Raw genomic sequence first — 20,336 nt, 5'->3', positions numbered from 1 at the left:
GACTTATTGCGTCTGCGTTCGCGCCTGCGTCCTCCCCAGTTCCCTTGAGCCCTCCATCCTGTGCCTCTTCCCTCCTTGACCCTCGCGTGCGTGCCATCCTACCCCTCTGTTCTTCCTACTTCGCTCACCCTGTCTCTCCTGGTCCCTTGGCCGGCAGCAACACGTTACGGGACGGGGAGCAAGGCGATCCCTAGGCCAGGGTGAACGCGGACGGCTGAACGGGGTGGTGGTAGCTGCCGAGGCACGTCCGATCGCGACGGTAGGGGGTTGCTTCGGTCGCTTCTACTGACGCCACATGCTATACCGCTTTCTCTCTCTATCTCTCCTTCGCTCTCTTTCCGTCTTCCTCGTGTTCCTGGTGCTGCTGCTGTTGCTGCTGGCTGCTGCTTGTGCGCCAGCAGGGCGGGGTGCGGTGAGTAGAACACACAGGGGCAATGTCGACCAACTGGGTCTCGGTGAAGGTCTCGGCTAACAGTTACTCGTGTCCGATAATGCATCCTTTTTGCCCGGTCTTCCTTTTCACCTGCAATTACGCTGAGTACACCTCACCGATTTCGCTGATATTGATATACGCGTTACGGAGGTTAACGTCCGGAGTAATTTTTATGCTCGCGAATCCTCTGGAATTAGCCATCATTTTTCCCCCGTTTCTGATTATTAAAACAGACGTCGCTGCACGTGTGAACACTGGAATTCCTCGAAAAAGGCTTTTCGAATCAAGGTCGTTTCATACTTCCGAGATGACATTGTTTCGGATTTTGCAGAGTTGACGTCAGTACTTGTTATTATATTTACCTACATATTAACGATTTTTGATTCTATCAACAGAAACTTTGAATTTTGTTTTTATTCCGAACTTCTGTTGCTTGTAAAAATTTAGGGCATTGATCGTTGTAACAAGATTATCAAAGATAACGAAATATGTACACAATTATTCTTCTATCTTGGAAAGAAAAGCAAACGTTTATTACTGTTTGATTTTCTTCGAAATATACTACGCTATGTGTCCGGCTTTTTTGCGCTGGATACCGTGTTTCGTGTAGTTTTACCAGGATAGTTTTTGTCGGAAGCGATACCGTTTTTTCAACGGGAAATCGCTTCATCCGTGTAATCCCGTTCGTAAACAACTCGTGTTTCTGCAAGGTAACAAGGTATGACTCGATTTCTGCACGTGTCCTTGATATTGCACTGCTGTTGAAAGAAGGGTGTATGAACTACGAGTTTTAATTATCGCATCGTATCGCTGCAGCGATCGACGGTTTCTTATTTTCCACCCCAGTTCGATCAAAAGTCTTCAATTTGGTTGTCGAATAGATTGGAGCATCGAAATAGGCTCATTATTGTTTCATGAATATTTTAAGTTCGGAAAAATTGAGGATTAGGACGTATTTGCATCGTCTGCGGTCTTGGAAATAGACCTGTGATGACGTAGATGTCTGCCATACCTAATTAGTGTTAATCATGTTAAACACGCTTTAAATACATGCTCCTGTCAGTGCAAAATTTGCAACCTTCTTCAGATTTAACGTTCTTTTCCATTTTCCAGTTTTAAATTGCTATGAGACCAAGTAGATAAACATAAACATTCTCTTCATGTAACAAGTTTAATCAAGGTTGTTCCACGTGTTAAGCTGCTCGGATCACATGTAAGGTTTATGGAGAAGGCTCCTTTGCTGAATTAACAGCTAGAAAATTGCTCGTATGCTCTCAGAATGGGAATTTTTATATTTCTTGCCGACCACGTACTGGATCTTTCGCTGAACGCAGACTGTAACCTTAAGAGAATCGTTTGCAGAAAATCATGATCAACTATAATACACTATTACTGACCAATATTAAAAATCGTCAACTTATCGAACAACCTTCCGTATATAATCCCTATGCGAAAGATTTCTGCATTGAACTCAATGTTCTAAAATGTACCAGTTGTCCATTTCGTTTAGAATGCGCGCGAGGAATCGACAAGGAAGCAACCTTAAACCGGGATTACAAGAATAGCTGTCCAAGGATGAAAAGATGGATTTATTAATCGAGATATTTCTCGGGAGGTTAGACGCTTTCAATGCCATCTTTTATCCCTCCTAAAATCCCTTGGCATCCCTCGTCGATCTAGGCATTTCATCCTCATTATCTCCACTCTCTTTTTCATTGAATTTTTTGCTGTTGCATCGACGTCACGTGGGCCGAGGTCGCGCACTCCCTTGCTTAACCGAGCAGCCAAGACTTGTTGCACGCAAGCGAACAGTCGAGGAGCGGTCTTCTTTACGAGCTTTCCTTGATCTTGCACGTTTGTTCTCAACACGTTCCAGTATTAAACCATTCTTGCTTTGCAATGTCATCAAGAAACCAGAGGAACACTTCTGACCTTGAAATGTTAACTCGATCGCCACAGTGAAAACTGTCGTTTGTGGTCAGACTATAATTCTGATTATTAAGAACATGGGTATTTGTTCCTATGATTTCATCTTTTAAGTGTTAGTGTATGTCACAGTATGTATGTCTCAATTTAGTTGAATTTGTAGTGTTGATCACCTATGACCATAGTCAACATGTTAAGCAACTTTTCTGTATACGATCTAACAGAGATTTGTAAAATATTTGCAAGTTAACCTTCAGTCCCAACTGCGTTTTAAGCTGGAGACTGTAAAATTTCCTAACATACAAACACCTAAGTGGACCTTCGAATCATAACAACCTACATGGAGTCTCAGAGATTTATGAATGAAAATAAGATTAAATGAGACCGGTAGCTATGAACATAAAAATAAAAAGATGAAATATGCCTGGACTTTGTCGAGCTGCACCTACATGGGTGTTAATTGGTTAGGTCTGTCAAATTTATGGATGCAGCCGATTAAACCCGACAAGAATGGAAGGATTTCAAGGACCTGTTCGATTGATGTTGTTCGAAGGTCGGCTCGGACTGGCTACCTGCCAGTTTACCTCTTTACAGGCGTTCACGACAGGGAGGCGCAGCCACATTCCCTCCTGATTTTCGACACCCGCCACCCTCGCCACCGTTCGCTCCACTTTCCCTATCCCGCGACCTTCGGTTACGCCTTGCTCCCGTCGGCGGAGGCCTCGCGTTCCATTCTCTGCCTCCAGTTAACATCGATCCACCGATCTCGCCGCTGCTTTCGCCCGGATTCGTACATGCGTATATGGCCGTTGGTACACGCGTGCATCGGCGCAACTGGTGTAGCAACGATCGATTTGAGTTCATTGTATGCTGACGTTGCATCCGCGACTTTTTCCCCTGGGTTGCCTGGGACAACGCTCAATATAATATGTGCATGCACTTCTTCTGCGACCACGTGTCTTGGACCGGCGCTACCTGCGACACACCTGCTGAGGCGTGAAATAACTGTATTCGGTCTTCCTCTTTCGCATTCCCTTTTTTTGAAAATATTTATCCAATATTTTCGACGCTAGGCGTCGAATTACCACGCGTAGAATTGCTACGTGTCGAATTACCACGCGTAGAATTGCTACGCGTCGAATTACCACGCGTAGAATTGCTACGTGTCGAATTACCACGCGTAGAATTGCTACGCGTCGAATTACCACGCGTAGAATTGCTACGTGTCGAATTACCACGCGTAGAATTGCTACGCGTCGAATTACCACGCGTAGAATTGCTACGTGTCGAATTACTACGCGTGGAATTACCACGCGTGAAGGTACCACGCGACGAATTGCTACGTGTCGAATTACTACGCGTGGAATTACCATGCGTGGAGGTATCGCACGACGAATTACCACGCGTAGAATCACTACGCGTCGAATTACTACGCGTGGAATTACCACGCGTGAAGATACCACGCGACGAATTGCTACGCGTCGAATTACTACGCGTGGAATTACCATGCGTGGAGGTATCGCACGACGAATTACCACGCGTAGAATCACTACGCGTCGAATTACTACGCGTGGAATTACCACGCGTGAAGATACCACGCGACGAATTGCTACGCGTCGAATTACTACGCGTGGAATTACCACGCGTGAAGGTACCGCACGACGAATTACCACGCATAGAATCATTACGCGTCGAATTACTACGCGTGGAATTACCACGCGTGAAGGTACCACGCGTCGAATTACTACGCGTGGAATTACCACGCGTGGAGGTACCGCACGACGAATTACCACGCGTAGAATCACTACGCGTCGAATTACTACGCATGGAATTACCACGCGTGAAGGTACCACGCGTCGAATTACTACGCGTGGAATTACCACGCGTGGAGGTACCGCACGACGAATTACCACGCGTAGAATCACTACGTGTGGAATTACCACGCGTCGAATTACTACGCGTGGAATTACCACGCGTGGAGGCACCACGCGTCGATGTATAACATCAGTTATCTCTCAAAATCTGATCAAAGATATTTTAAGTAAATCGTGAACGTTTATAGATTAAATACTACGTTAATACATCATTAAATTTTGAAATATATAAGCTTAATGGGGTTTTAAATTATAAACGTTCACGAATGCTCAAATTTAAAACGGATGATTGCCACATAATTTGATCGATAATGCACGTAACGATAATTTATAAAGTGCGTCGATTCAATTCTTTGTCACATGCAGCAGCTAATGTGACAAATTCCAAACTGTCCCGAGAAGTTCCGAATAACGTTAACGGATGATCGTACTGGTAGCAGTTTCTGGTAAACAGGATATTGCTTTCGAAGTAATCAGCGATTAAACTGCGGTAACCGGTTGGATCTCCCTCGATCAAACTTTCGGGGGTTGACCGACTACTCCGGAGGGATTAGTGACGTCGAGCATCACAGTATGAATGTGACAATTTCGATGTTCAAATTAACGTTACCCGGTGCTTTCGTTATAATTCTAACGCTGAAAAGTTCGCTCTGCAGAATGCACAGCTTTTATCGACAGGAGGGATGGTTTTCGAGTACGTTTGCCATTGTTACTGCCTTCTATCCTCTCTCTAAAGTTGGTTATTCGAGCATTGCGAAGTGCAAGGTAAAAGCTTCGTGCGAACAGAGGGTAGGAATAATATTACATTTAACGAGCGCTTTGTACCTTGTCTTTTATGCTGAAAATGTTGTCTCAAATATGCTTATTTGAATAGAGGTACATTTAATTATTTATTCTTTTCTTGGGATACCACGTATGGTGGTCTTCTTCGAATTTTTATAATTACTGGACTTTACGCTGGATGTAATTTTAAATAGGGATGATTAAAGCTACTCTTGTTACATTTCGTAATAAGTTCAACCTCATGAATTTGTGAAAACGTTATAGAGAAGATCGTTCATCTTCCAATATTAACTTTTTATATCATAACCTCAAAATGTATGAAGGTTATTCGATGAAATACAATAACTATTCCATATATTGGGTTCTTGAAAAACCAGCATAGATGGAAATATTATATGAAAATCAACTGAGTTAACTCATAAATTCGATACAACTTTCCACAATATTGGATGGAACAATTTTATAAAATAATAATTAAATAATAATTAAATTTTAATAACGAATGGACTATAGAATAATTCGTGATGTGATCGAAAACGCGAGCATAAACTGTGGTTAACGAGAGGCATTTAGCGACAGTTTTGCGTCGTGGAAATAGATGAAAGTTTTTAATAGAATCAAGGAAAGGCCGGCTTGATAGAAATTAACCGAGCATCGTGTCACCTGAAAGACTAAAATTGTTTAATAGTCGAGAATATCAATCGATAGCTGTCGTACGAACACACAATAAACGGATATCGTACGGTCGAGCGAAGTTTTCGACGCCAACGCAACGTATCGATTCGCGTTAATTCTGCGATGCACAACTTCGCTCGATCGAACGAACTTTATGATCGATTCGAAGACAACGGACATTATACTGTTTAAAAATACACGGTTATCATTTATTTTTAAATCCTCCTCACGAGTATGTATATCGACTGGCCGCGGATTAAAAGTGCGGAAGTTGTCGATCGGTCAGCACACGTGACGTGTATGTGAAGTTCTATTGACAGCGCGAAGGCGTGCCTGTATAACGAAGCCTTCAATCTCGCATTGTTAATAAACGGAATTTAAATAGAATTGTTGATCCGTCACTAACGAACTTACGTAACTGGCGCAGTCTCCAATTGTTGCTGGTTTGATTTTTCGTTCCTTCGCGCCACGATTACGTAAACGCGATGATGAGTCTTCGAATTGAAAGACCTTTCAGCGTCTCTAAATTGAAATATACAGGGCGTTGCATGCAACCACGTGTTAACGCCTTTAACCCCTTAACCTACTATTTTCTGGACACTTGCGTCAGAGCCTGCTAATTATTGCTCACTGAAGAAATGTTAAGCACTTTACCTGCAGCGATCCTTGTGGAGATTATAATTAGATTTGAACCCAAAATTCAAATACCGTGAGTGAGTTTGTCACATTCCAACTGTCGCGACTCGAGTGTGATATTATAGGACAAAGTATTAATCGTCATAAATGTATTTTCAAACGTTGACGAAAGAATTTTTCCAGCAGACTCGGAATCGTGTCCACGCTTAATTCATATCGAACCGTTATTTTCGAAACAATCATCTGGGACAGCAGGTTACCAGGGAACTGGTTCGCGATTATGCGTCTGCTTGTTCAAAGAAAACGAGGATTCGAAGGTTATTTCTGTGGAAGAAGAAAAGGCCGCACAATAGTTTCATACTCGGTCGCATTTAATTGCGGAGCCTGAATCGCGGCATAAAGTAGGTTTTGTCCGGCCGTTCTGAAAAAAATATAGGACAGAACATTCTATGGAGGACTGTCGCCGCGAACGTTCAGGAAAGACGTATTTCCTGTTCGTTGATTCCGTGCCATTAATTGCAGAACTTCGAGTATAACAGCGCGTCAGTGTTCGTGATTTTTGCACGGGACGATTGGATGGGGCAATGGACATCGTGTTTCGAAACAATCTCGTTTTCTTCGGTGATGCAAGGAAGATCTGTTTGAATCGAACAGGATGTCGCTGAAGAATACTGATGGGATGTCGTTAAAGAATAATGATGTTAGGTATAAACAGAAACCTGTAACGATGTTCTTCCATGACATCGTAATCGAGTGTTTGAATATTCATTTATTGGAATATAATTACAAAACAATTAGTTTGAAGTTTTAATGTTTTAATGTTAAATTAAATCTTTCGTGAAATTATTAATCTACTGAATTATTAATCTACTTCTAAACGAAGTACTAATTTCTGATAAATGGAAGAAAATGGTTAAATGGATACTGAACAAATATTAGGATTTTTCATGATCTACTGTAACGATGTGTGCCGTATGTCGTTCCGGATGAACTTCTGGTATAATGGAAAAAGCGGTGGAAGAAATTTCTAACAGCGAGCGAAACTAAAATACGGTTACCTTTTTACTCACCTAGCTCAGATCGAATCCGCTTCAATGTCCAAACAGAAGAATTCTCCTCTATTTTTATGGAAACAGACAGGTTCAATTAAGAACAAACCAGAAGCAGAAATGTACCGAACGAGTAACGTTAGGAGATTGTTGGTGGAAACGTAGTGGAAATTGTATCGATTAAGTAACTGCGACGATAAAGTTCGTACAAGAACTCGGATTAAGAGGGTCTGTAATCTACTGAATTTATGCCAGCCGGCTAAAGTGAACGCAGTAGTAAAATGAAATTTGTAGGTAAATATCCGAGAGAATTACCCAGATAGAAGCAAGAAGTTGCATGGGATATTAAAATATTTTTATTAACAGTGCGATCTTAGGATGATCGACGATCTTATGTGACGGCGTATCGTTCTTCAAGATCAGTCACGTGTACGAGACATAGGTCACTTTTTATGCAATAATGTTAGGTGTTTGCTATTCAAATTGAGTCATACTTATATTTATTGCAAACGCAGTTTGTCACTGTTGCAATCAGATAAGCATAGCCGATTCGTGGAAGTAAGGATGATCATTAATTTAACACGTGATCATGACTTTGATGAGTGACTTTTTACATGGACTGCATCATAAAATAATTAGAAATAGTGTCAACCATCTACGATCTCCATACTTTGTAAATTCTAACTAAAATTATTAAGAATAAAATAAAGTTTGCCCCAAGGGAAAAGAAAAGTACACCGTGTTAATATTACAAAATTTCAAATAAGCTTTATTAGTCGATATTTTACAATTGACGGGAGTGTTCGCGATCCGAATCGTGTCCAATATTTTAGATCAAACGAGCGACAATTACCGTTTGAAGTTTCAAATCTCGCTTCGTGTACGAGTTTCTACGAAACCCGTGACGAGCAGCAAACGAAAATTCTGAACGAAAGAGCGCTCTCGAACTCTCGTGGACAAAACGAATCCATGTTCGCGACGTGTTACGTGTAACATGCAATATACTCTCGTAGCACCTTAGTCTTAAACCGAGTGTAAGGGAGGGGGTTGTAAGCCATGGGGATCCGAGTGCAATAACGTTCGAAGATGACGATGTCGTTCGTGGCTCTCGTTCTTTTCATGCTTGTCCTTTAGCAGTGAGGACAACGAATTAGACCGTTCACATCGCATTTTGCACACTTCAGGGCGACAAATTCCGCGGTGAAGTCGTTGCGATGCACGGATCTTTTGCTACCGTTGCATACCGGACACAGCTGCCATTGGTAACCACCGCAGAACAGACAGACGGTGCAGGCATCTTCGCTCTGAAATTCAAATATAAAGGTTCAATTTTACTGTGGAAATATGACAAATCCAGATCTTTGTTTAAATTTTAATTTTCTAGGCAGTAATGTAGAGATACATTACTACAAAGTGAAGATGAATGAAGAAAATTAAGAGTTAGGCACGGTTTGTATTCAGAGACACTTGGTTATGAAGATCATTAAGATTGAATCCAAAATTTTAGATGAAACTACGAGGTGCATCGCATATATGAACAGTAGTGTGCGTCACGAGTCTGAGACGATATAGTAGAGCAAGGTTAAGGGTTAAGTTTGGTACTTCAATTCATTAAAACTTTGTAATGTCATTAAGGTAGCAAGTGGAAGAAATGAGACGTACTTTGAATAACTGTACACACACTTGGAGAAGGAATTTTGGGTTAAGTGCTTGACGTTAAGAAATTAGAGGTTCAAAGATTTGAAAATTTAGATATTCTAGACATTGAAAAATTGGGAGCTTGAATTTCCAAAAATTGAGATACTTGCTACATTGAGAAATTAACTTATGGCGATAGTTAAGGAATCTCGTTAAAACGATCACCTCGAATTACCACGCGTGGAATTACCATGCGTGGAGGTACCACGCGTCGAATTACCACGCGTGGAATTACCATGCGTGGAGGTACCACGCGTCGAATTACCACACGTGGAATTGCCATGCGTGGAGGTACCACGCGTCGAATTACCACGCGTGGAATTATCATGCGTGGAGGTACCACGCGTCGAATTACCACGCGTGGAATTTCCATACGTGGAGGTACCACGCGTCGAATTACCACGCGTGGAATTATCATGCGTGGAGGTACCACGCGTAGAATTGCTACGCGTCAAATTACCACGCGTAGAATTGCTACGCGTCGAATTACTACGCGTGGAATTACCACGCGTGGAGGTACCGCACGATGAATTACCACGCGTGGAGATACCACGCAGCGATGTATAAACTTGCCAAAGTCAGAATCCTTTTCACCGACAAATTTCAAAGACTACGTGGAATCTGAAACTTGAGACCACCTCAAGAACTACACATTGACCGTGCCTGAAGAGGACAGTTTCTAATTATTCCAAGTGCAAGTCTGAACGCATTCGTACGAGTGTGTACTACACGTGGAACGCCATTAAAAGTGCACTGGTTTCGAAGAGTGAACTTTAATTAAGCTTCTGCCAAAGCAGAGAGTCGAAGAGTGGAAACTCATCAAAGAGCCGAGAAGCGCGATATAGAGTTACAATCAAAAAGCTAGAGAGCAGAACTAGAAGCGAAATAAAGGATTGGTCAGAGAATAAAACGAATTTTGTAGCCCAATTGTAAGATTACAAGTATAGTGCTTGCGACTTTCTGCTTATTTCGATCGATACTCTTTAATTAACCTATAAAAGTTAGGTGTTAGTCTTCACGCTAGTTTGACGACGTTGCGCAAGTGCTTTCACTTTTATTCATTTTTAGGTATTCGAGGTCAGTCACCAGGGAAATAAACATTGAAAATTTTATGAAGTATACAGGAAATTGTTTTAACTTTGTATTCGGTTTTTAATAAGTTTTCCTTGAAAATGAAAGATAGAAGTGCATGAACTCTTGCAGCTCTTGAATGTTCTCCACCGAACTCTGGAGAGATATAAATAAAATTAAGTAATTTAAGAACTTAATCAAGGGGTTGTTAATTAGAAATGCAAAGTTGAGATAAGATCTCGTATTCTCAGAAATTTAAAATGAACTTTCGAATTTAGGGATCGATGTTTACAATTTATTTTCTAAATCAAAGTGGAATTATCCGAAGGAAGTATCACTGTAATTCTTGTAGTGTACATCAGGTTCTGGTTCCGTTGCGCGCAACAAAATATCAGGAAAGTGACAATAGCATACGGTGTAAACGACCTTTGCTCGCTGCAAGGTAAACCTGAATTGCACGGTATCGAAATTTATGATCGCGATAGAGCGAAGGAAGGTGGTGGTAAGATATCGTCGGATAAAAGTGAAAGGATCGTACAACCTTGCGTTCGCGACGGATTACGGTGTGCGCGTTCAAGTTCCTTTATGGCTCACAGTTATACACTCGGGATTGTGTACCATTCTTCAACGGGGCATAAATATTCCGAAGACATGGAACATAGTTACGTAGAAAATTCTTGGAACCGGCGCGGAATTCTTAAAGGGTCAAATAATTCTCGAAGAGGAGGAATATCGACATCTCGTGACGCGAGCTTATGGTAAATCCTCGTGTCCAGCGGATGCTACGCTGGATCTTTTGCACGCAGTTACATTCTATCGAACTGTCATACTCCTGTTTCTAGAAAGCTTTATACTCAAGTCGATACATTAATAATTCCATTGCTATCTGTTCTGACATAATTGACAGAACTGTAGAACTATCAACTAGTCAGATTGACTGATTTCAGATTCCATGTTACAAAATTTTGTTACTGTGCTTGTGTCAAAATTTCATATATATTCTAAGATAAAAGATAGTTGTATATGTTAGTTCACTTATTTAATTTTTCCTCTTTTTCATTTCGTTTTCGAATTGAATATAAATGTGCATTTAACGGAGGTTGTTTAAGTATCAATAAATTGAGACAGTGAAAATATTATATAATATTACTCAACAGTATGTACTAACACAATGTTCGTTTATACGTGACCGTAATAAGCTTATAAACGATATGAAATCAATTTTTATATACCTGATATGGCTTTAGCATGTCCCTCAGTTCTCCAGACTCGTTCAGTCTCTCCACCGTATCGAATCCCTGTAACAAGAAACAACACTTGAAATACCTTCTGAAAATTGAATAAAAACTGCACAGAAAATATCTTTGTTTCTCTTTCTTTAGCCACGATTGCGTCTCCGTGAAAGCAAACGAGATAAGACGATTATAACAGTGAACGTTGCGATTGTACAGATTACGGGACACGAGTTCCACGATACAAAATGGTCGTGCGAACTCGTGTAAACATAGAAAATCGCGTGAAAATATTTATGACGCGGATAATAACCTTCGTGATCATTTTGGTTTTGCTGTCAGGCGATTTACATTTTCATGCTATTTTATCGCCGACATTGACCACTACTAGTGGACAGTTTATGATACTTTACGGCTCAAAAGATTACGCGCATGAATGTTATTCCAGGAATTTTTGTTCGTCTCGTCGTTTTTTGAATATAATTGGATAGTTTTAAAAATTGTACGAGTATTTGAAAGCGGTATGTTTGGAAGTATATTTAAAATTTAGCAGAGGTGGTTTGAGAATGACCGAAGTTTAAATAATTTTATGGGTAATGTAATTAACGCAGGGAAAATTGTGGTAGCGAGAGAGGAATCGAACGACGCGTAATATTATGAAGTCTGGTGATTTTATATGTGGCGGTATGACGCGTGGAAATGTGACAGATGGTAATTTGATGTGTGGTGAATTCATGCGTGATAATTCAATGCATGGAAATTTAACACGAGGGAATTCGGCGTATGGTGATTCGACGAGTGGTAATTCGGCGCGTGGAGATTCGACGCATGGAGATTCGGCGCTTGGTGATTCGACGCGTCGGTAATTTGATGCGTGGTGATTCGACGCGTGGGTAATTCGGCGCGTGGTGATTCGACGCGTAGTAATTCGTCACGTAGATAACTCAACGCGTGGAGAATTCTACGCGTGGTGATTCGGCGCGTGGTAATTCGTCACGTAGATAACTCAACGCGTGGAGAATTCTACGCGTGGTGATTCGGCGCATGGTAATTCTACGCGTGGTAATTCGGCGCGTGGAGATTCGGCGCTTGGTGATTCGACGCGTCGGTAATTTGATGCGTGGTGATTCGACGCGTGGGTAATTCGGCGCGTGGTGATTCGACGCGTGGTAATTCATCACGTAGATAAGTCAACGCGTGGAGAATTCTACGCGTGGTGATTCGGCGCGTGGTAATTCGACGCGTGGCACTTCCAAGCGTGGTAACTCCACGCGTGGTTACTCCTCGCGCAGTACCTCCACGCGATAATTCAGCATATATCGACACAACACGCGAATTGGCACACAGTAATTCAACTCGTAGAAATGTAACACAGTAGTCTAATATGTGGCAGTAAAGAACAGTGATACCACCCGTAGTAATCCGATGCGTGGTAATATAACGCATGAATTCCACGAGTATATTTTGTCACATATGTACTACGACGAAAGAGTGAACCCACTCGAAATCAAGTTTATAAACTCACAAGTATGCGTCGTACAATTAGGCGTGTACTTCGGCCGGTTGATGAATTGCGCCATTAGAAGGTCTGGAGAAATTCCAACGAAATCGCGAGCGTTCTCGGTCGAACGAGTCGAAAAGTTACGCAAGTTAGTATGTCAACGTTGGTAAGATTCGAGAAAGAACCGTGTAATCGGATTGAAAGTTTGCGGCCGTTACCTTGCTCCAATTAACACCTCATAACGGGAACCGTTTAATTAATGCGAAGTGTCCGATCGATGTTGGTCAATGAAAAGAAATGATAACGCATCGCGGTCGTTTGTTATCATTTACGTCTGATAACAATTTATGGTGGATTGTTTAGAAAGTTTCTTTCTTGCTTGTACACGCTGTGCGGAATAACAGGAAAGTACTATATTATACTTCTCTCGTCTCCCTTGTGTTAGATGTGAAAGAGGTTTCAATGAAAATTCCTAAAAGTTGGTAATGAATAATGAAATATGTCAGGAAACGAACCGTTTTACGAACGTAGAAGATTTTTCTGCCAGGAAAGTAACGTCTCACGAATTTTTATTTATAAAACTATTCGTCCCGATACGAATTTAAGGGCACTTTCTCACGACTTCTTCTCATGATTGTTTCCTCGTAGTTGCTGAGAATATTAGACAATTAATTCCGAACAATTTATTCCCACAATGCATACTAACTACTTTTGTATACTTTGATAACGTAAACTCATAAAGGCAGATAATTAAGCCGATATTTAAAACTTCCCTCATTTGCTATCCATGGATTGAAGGGTGATAAACTTGAAACACTTCAGAAATTTTTTAATTTATCAGCAAACCAGATCAACCATTAACGCTATTTTCTGTACGAAAGTCTACAGTGTATCATTAACACCGCAACATTCTACGCATCAAGAATCACTCTTTGAAAAATGATGTTTCGATTAAATGCTTTTCAGCTCTAATCCGACAGTCTAAACATGTAATAACTATCATCAGAAACTTAAGTGCTATTTGACGAGTTCGAATAGCCATGAATACAGCCGACGGTGTTAAAACAATCTCGACACAGGCTCATCTCTGCTCTCGTCGGTCGCTTGTCAGCGAAGCAGATAAGCTGGCTAGCGAAATGTCAAACTGTTCGAGCCAAGGCCGATGGCAAGAAAGAGAACTAGAAAAAGAGAGGGACCGAACACGAAAGGTGAAGTCGCTTGCGTTACAAGGGACTCCTGTGGTCTCTCTTGGCGATCGTGTGCAAACCAAAGATTACGCTCCAGCTAGCTGCATTCCAGCTCGACCACGCCATGAACACACCGTTCGAGGCGAATCCAGTTTCATCGATTAATGTCACAGACAGAAACACAATTTTTTTTGTAATTATTGGACAGTTTTCATACATAGAGAATTGCGTTAAATTTTTGTGAGAGGGTTTGGATCACATGTTGAATTACCACGCGTGGCGGTACCACGCGTCGAATTACCATGCGTGGAATTACTACGCATTGAATTACCACGCGTCGAATTACCACGCGTGGAATTACTACGCGTCGAATTACCACGCATGGAATTACCACGCGTGGCGGTACCACGCGTCGAATTACCACGCGTGGAATTACTACGCATTGAATTACCACGCATGGAATTACCACGCGTGGAATTACAACGCATTGAATTACCACGCATGGAATTACCACGCGTGGAATTACTACGCGTCGAATTACCACGCATGGAATTACTACGCGTCGAATTACCACGCGTGGATTTACTACGCGTAGAATTACCACGCGTCGAATTACCACGCGTGGAACTATTACGCGTCGAATTACCACGCGTGGAATTACTACGCGTGGAGGTACCACGCGTCGAATTACTACGCGTGGAATTACCACTCGTGGAGATACCATGCATCGAATTATCACGCGCCGAATCACCACGCGTGGAATTACTACGCTTCGAATAACCATGCGTGGAATTACCACGTGTCGAACTACCACGCATCGAATTACTACGCGTTGAACCACCACGTATAGAGTTACCACGGATCGATTTACCACGCATTAAATTCCCGATCCTGGACAGTTCTATATAGGCACATAGGCACCACGGTACCCTATTCACAAATTAATTGAGTGTTACATAGCAAATCGTTTGGACCAAACGAGATATAATTAATGACATACAATATTACTTCTCCATTAATATGCAATTGTTACGTCGTTATAATTTTCACAGTTACCGAAGTACCAGAAGCCTATGATGCAAGAAACGTAGGCAGTGACCCCGATAGACACGCGATCCTTGATCTCAATTTTCTTCCAACCTTTTGCATATCAAGCAGGTGTATTATAGGGAGAGCAGTAAATGAAACTGCATAACATTATTTGTGAAACGTTCTCGGATAATTATTTTTTCACACACGTCCGAAACGAGGGGCACGCTTCAAAGCGATGCGCAATATCGCGAGATACTTTCTTCGCGCACTCGACCGATAAAGCGAGTAAAAGTATCGTAAACGTAGCAGAAAAGCAGCATGTGACGCGTATTATAATCGGCCTGAACGAACAAAAGGATGTTCGCAAATGTGACGTAAGAAAAACGGCGAAATAAAATTGTCCGTTCCGCTAAATGCGACACTGAAAATGAAAATCTAACTGTACCGCGCGCACACAGTATCCGTGATATGTTGCTGCAAAGAATTCCATTACGGTTTTACTTTTATTATCGTGCTGTGGGTTTGTCGTGTCGCAACAACGTTTTTACCTCGGGATAACAATTTTTCAAATTCTCGTCCGATTATCGCAACAATTATTTTCGTTACGCTTTCCGCAAATATTCTCTGCGTTCCTGATGATTTTGCAACGTTGATTCGATAAAATTCTGTAAAAATTTTAATAATGTTCCGTAAGAATGTCAGCGATTTAATTTTCAGATTGAACAATCAAGTTTGAATCATAATGTGTTTGATTATACTAAGAAAATACGTAAAATTGACTTCTAATTACAATGTTGAAATTTAAGTAAATTACTGTTTACACTTTCTTTGCTTGTGCAAGTGTTGATATAATGGAAAATATGAGTACCATAACTTTTTTAGCTATACAAAAGACTTTCTCGTAACACACAGCTATATATATAACATCACGTCAATCACCGATTGCCAATGTGCGAAATTATTCAAAATAACCAACCGGTTGCGTCCTCACTTTCACAAACATTTCCGATACGTATGATTGCGTAATGGGTCATGGCTCTTGCGAAAGATTCGAAGAAAGAGTTTTCCTTTGAGAAATTACGATATTCCGTAACCGAGAAAATCGATAACGAGAACTAGCCAGTTGGTTTAACGGATGTCGGACGCAACTTGCTAAACGATCAGCAACAGATGCTCGTGTCTCATTACTCAATACTCTCTCTTACTAACCGTAAAATGAGCGGTATTATTGGTACGGATAATACTACTTGTCTGTAAGAATAAGTAGAGCGATTTTCCGTTAATAGATACTTGGATTTTATGTCAAAGATGACATCCTTTAAATTATTTTCACTTAAGTATTGGATTTTGGAATACTTTGTACTAACCCCAATATGTTGGCCATCGATGAAGAGCTGTGGCAGCTGTATGACGTCGGAACCTAAACGTTCTCTCAGTTCTGTCTGCAATTCCGCGTCTCCGAACAGATCCAGTTCGTCATATTTCACCATATGCGTCCTCAAAATCTGCTTCACCTTCTTGCAGTTGTAGAACGTCTTTCTGACGATACCAGAGGTTGTTGTGTAGACTACTACTTTGCCCAGCTCCTTCTTGATGTACGCCTGGAAGCAAATATGTTTGTGAAAGAATCGTAACAGCATTATTATAATTCTATCTTAACAATTACAGTCACCATCATTATATTTGACTATAATTTAAGATGTACGACGAATTGTAAGACCTAACCTCTTTATCTTAGCCTCCCAATTATAGTCATCATCGTTTAGCATCACATTTGACTATAATTTAAATTGTACAACGTATTGAAAAAGAAAACATAACCTCCTTGTCTCAACCTCCCAGTTACAGTCACCATCATCCACCATTTTATTTGACTATGCTTTAAGATGTCCCACGAATTGTAAGATTTAACTTCTTCATCTTAACCTCCCAATTACAGTCATCATCATTTACCATCACATTTGACTATAATTTAAATTGCACAACGTATTGAAAAAGAAAACATAACCTCCTTGTCTTAACCTCCCAATTATAGTCACCATTATCCACCATTTTATTTGACTATACTTTAAGATGTACCACGAATTGTAAGACCTAACCTCTTTATCTTAGCCTCCCAATTAAGTCACCATCGTCTACCATCACATTTGACTATAATTTAAATTGTACAATGTATTGAAAAAAAAACATAACCTCCTTGTCTTAACCTCCCAATTACAGTCACCATCATCCACCATTTTATTTGACTATAATATAAGATGTACCACGAATTGTAAGACTTAACCTCTTTATCTTAACCTTCCAATTACAGTCACCATCATACATCATTATACATTTGACTATAATTTAAATTGTACAAAGAAATTGTAAAAGAAAATTGAAGTTCAAATATAAAAGAAACATCATTCAATGGAGATGTAACATTTTCCAACGCCCAGATGTTCCACAAATGTAACGATAATAGCTGGTAACATTGTTCGAAACAAAGCAGCGTAGGAGTAATAATTCATTCGATGTTTGATCTTCGTCCGAATTAGCACTCGATCGACGACGATCTCGAGAACATTCGCAACCGTCAAGATGGTCCATTGTATCACGCTATTTCATCTCATTAACCTCGTAGACGCTTAACCGTTTACGCGTTACACGTTCCACAACCTTGCCTGTACTCTATTTACATACGCTGCATTCACAATGCACGATCGAGCGAAGGTAACAGACTTCGCGTAGGCATGTACGTATAGGAGAACCGTGGGTGTTACGGGATAATGACACTCGACACGATACGTGTACGTACGGAATCAGAAAGGGAACTGAAATATGCGAACACGCGCCTACTGAAGTGGCATATTACATAATTGGAATGGGAGACGTTACGTTCACTAGCTTGTTAACAGGTGGACGATTTTCACGGATTTGTGAAAATACATTCACGATTATCTAATCACTTCCTGTGGACTTAAAGTTCAAACCTCAAGTTGATATTTCATTTTTTATTTTTTGCTATGAATTCCAAACTCGTGATTCTGATCATGTTTCTTGATTGAAAAATATTGTTCTGTTATAATTTTTAAGGTGGAAGTTGCTGTAACTAATGGTTTAGTGTAATAGAACTTCTATTAGTAATTTTGTATAATAACACAGACATTTATTTCTTGGAGGAAGTTTAATTCTCACACATTTGATTCCATAACTCCTAAATGGCAACTAACATACCTACTAATAATATACCTATAATATCAACTAAATACTAATATCCTTCTTTTCTCCACCTGATGATGAAGACAAATTGCATCAAAAAATTAGAGCATTTCTTCTACCTCAAATTAATTAGACCATTTCTTCTTCCACCTAAAATAAATTCGACCATTTCTGACCTTAAGCAAAAACAGTCCCCAAGCTAATCTATGACGTAGACCTTTTGCGGTCGAGGATAAGTTGTTAAAAGTTTTCATGAACTTCGATAAGTTTCCAGTTGCAGCAAATGTCACGATTCAAAATGGTACAATAATTGAGGCGAATGTGAACTGCGCGTTCCCTCCACTCCGCTCGCATGCAAACTGGTGCACATAACTGCAACCAGAATGTCCCGCTACTTGTTATGTGAAACTGCCGTATTTTCGTTGGAATAACATTCGAAATATCTATCGCGAATTCCCGCTTTGGATAAAACCGTATGAAACATGGCGTTGACCGAGTTAAGACCGGGACGTTACGTTGGTACCTATTCACTCGCGGAACAATCGATCGATGATGTTTATGGAAAACACTGGCGCCGCTAAAAACTGAAACGATGTTAACATTATGCGAGCAACAGAAAAGGGAATATTCAATGAGTATCTTTGAGTGACTCGTTGAAAATTGCTTTTATATGAGGTTCAATAATGTCGGGAATAAAGTTCAAACTGAAATTTTAATGTGAACTATCAGTGTGGGTATTATTCGGATAATTAAGTTATATATCTTGATGTATCAAGCTTTGATGTATTTTGATGTGTACCATTCTCATAGCGATAATTAACGAGTCTCGTTAAAACGACGTTACCACGCGTAGGACACCCAAGCGCTGAATTACCATGCATAGGACGCTCAAGCGTTGAATTACCACGCGTAGGACTCCCAAGCGCTGAATTACTACGCGTGGAGTTACTACGCGTAGGACTACCACGCGTGGAGTTACGATGCGTGGAGTTACCACGCGTGGAGTTACGATGCGTGGAGTTACCATGCGTGGAGTTACCACGCGTGGAGTTCCTACGCGTAGGACTACCACGCGTAGGACTCCCAAGCACTGACCTACCACGCATAGAATTCCCAAGCGTTGAACTACCACGCGTAGGACTCCCAAGCGTTGAATTACCATGCATAGGATTCCCCAGCGTTGAATTACCACGCGTAGGACTCCCAAGCGCTGAATTACTACGCGTGGAGTTACTACGCGTAGGACTACCACGCGTAGGACTCCCAAGTGCTGAATTACCACGCATAGAACTCCCAAGCGTTGAATTACCACGCGTAGGACACCCAAGTGTTGAATTACCACGCGTGGAATTACCACGCGTCGAATAACTACGCGTCGAATTACCACGCGTCGAATCATCACGCGTCGAATTACCACGCGTTGAATTACCTCGCGTCGAATTACCACGCATGGAATTACCACGCGTTGAATCACCACGAATCGAATCACCGTGCATCAAATTTCCGAGCGCTGAAAGATCAATTTTTATCCGATAATTAAATTATAAATCTTGATGTATCAAGTTTTGATATATCTCGATGTGTACCATTCTCATAGCAATAATTAACGAGTCTTTAGTCTTCGAATTTCACTGCGCCATTTTGTATACTTTTGCAGGCGTTAAAAAGAGAAGACATTAAAAATGGTAGATTCAATAAAGATACAGAGACTGTGATATCGTAAAATCACCTTTCACTAAGCAAAACGACGAGAAAATTGGTCGGTGCATGCAACACATGTAATTTGCCATGTGTAGTGTTATTTACGATTCTAAAGTGCAATGTAAGAAACGATTTCCAGCGTCCTTCGATATTACCATGTGACTCCAACAAACATTTTTGTTGCACGAGATGAAATATTCGCGAACAACTTGGGAATTTTTCGTAGAATTCGAGACGTCGATATAAGTAGCGAAATCGGTTCGATCAAATACATTCAAGGTAATTAATTTATTGCGTCAAATTGTATGGCAGAAACTCGTTTGCATTTTATTCGAAA

At 40.8% G+C, this 20,336-nt stretch overlaps 1 protein-coding gene across 3 annotated transcripts in view; it reads right to left on the bottom strand.

Annotated features, from left to right (window-relative positions):
* Window positions 1-8,118: 8,118 nt before the first annotated feature.
* LOC100883439 (uncharacterized) overlaps window positions 8,119-20,336 on the bottom strand; it is a 33,712-nt gene continuing 21,494 nt past the window's right edge. For all 3 annotated transcript variants that reach the window (XM_012285418.2, XM_012285417.2, XM_003703265.3), the window contains 3 exons: window positions 16,465-16,698; window positions 11,378-11,443; window positions 8,119-8,680 (listed from right to left, as the gene is read on the bottom strand). In XM_012285418.2, the coding sequence (XP_012140808.1) occupies window positions 8,507-8,680; window positions 11,378-11,443; window positions 16,465-16,698 (474 nt within the window). In that variant the 3' untranslated portion in view covers window positions 8,119-8,506. The remainder of the gene's footprint in view (window positions 8,681-11,377; window positions 11,444-16,464; window positions 16,699-20,336) is intronic.

This window comes from Megachile rotundata, chromosome 5 (assembly GCF_050947335.1).
Source record: "Megachile rotundata isolate GNS110a chromosome 5, iyMegRotu1, whole genome shotgun sequence".
NCBI classification, from domain to species: Eukaryota; Metazoa; Arthropoda; class Insecta; order Hymenoptera; family Megachilidae; genus Megachile; species Megachile rotundata.
The sequence above is the reverse complement of the archived record's forward strand: the minus strand, read 5'-3'. Positions and strand labels throughout refer to the sequence as shown.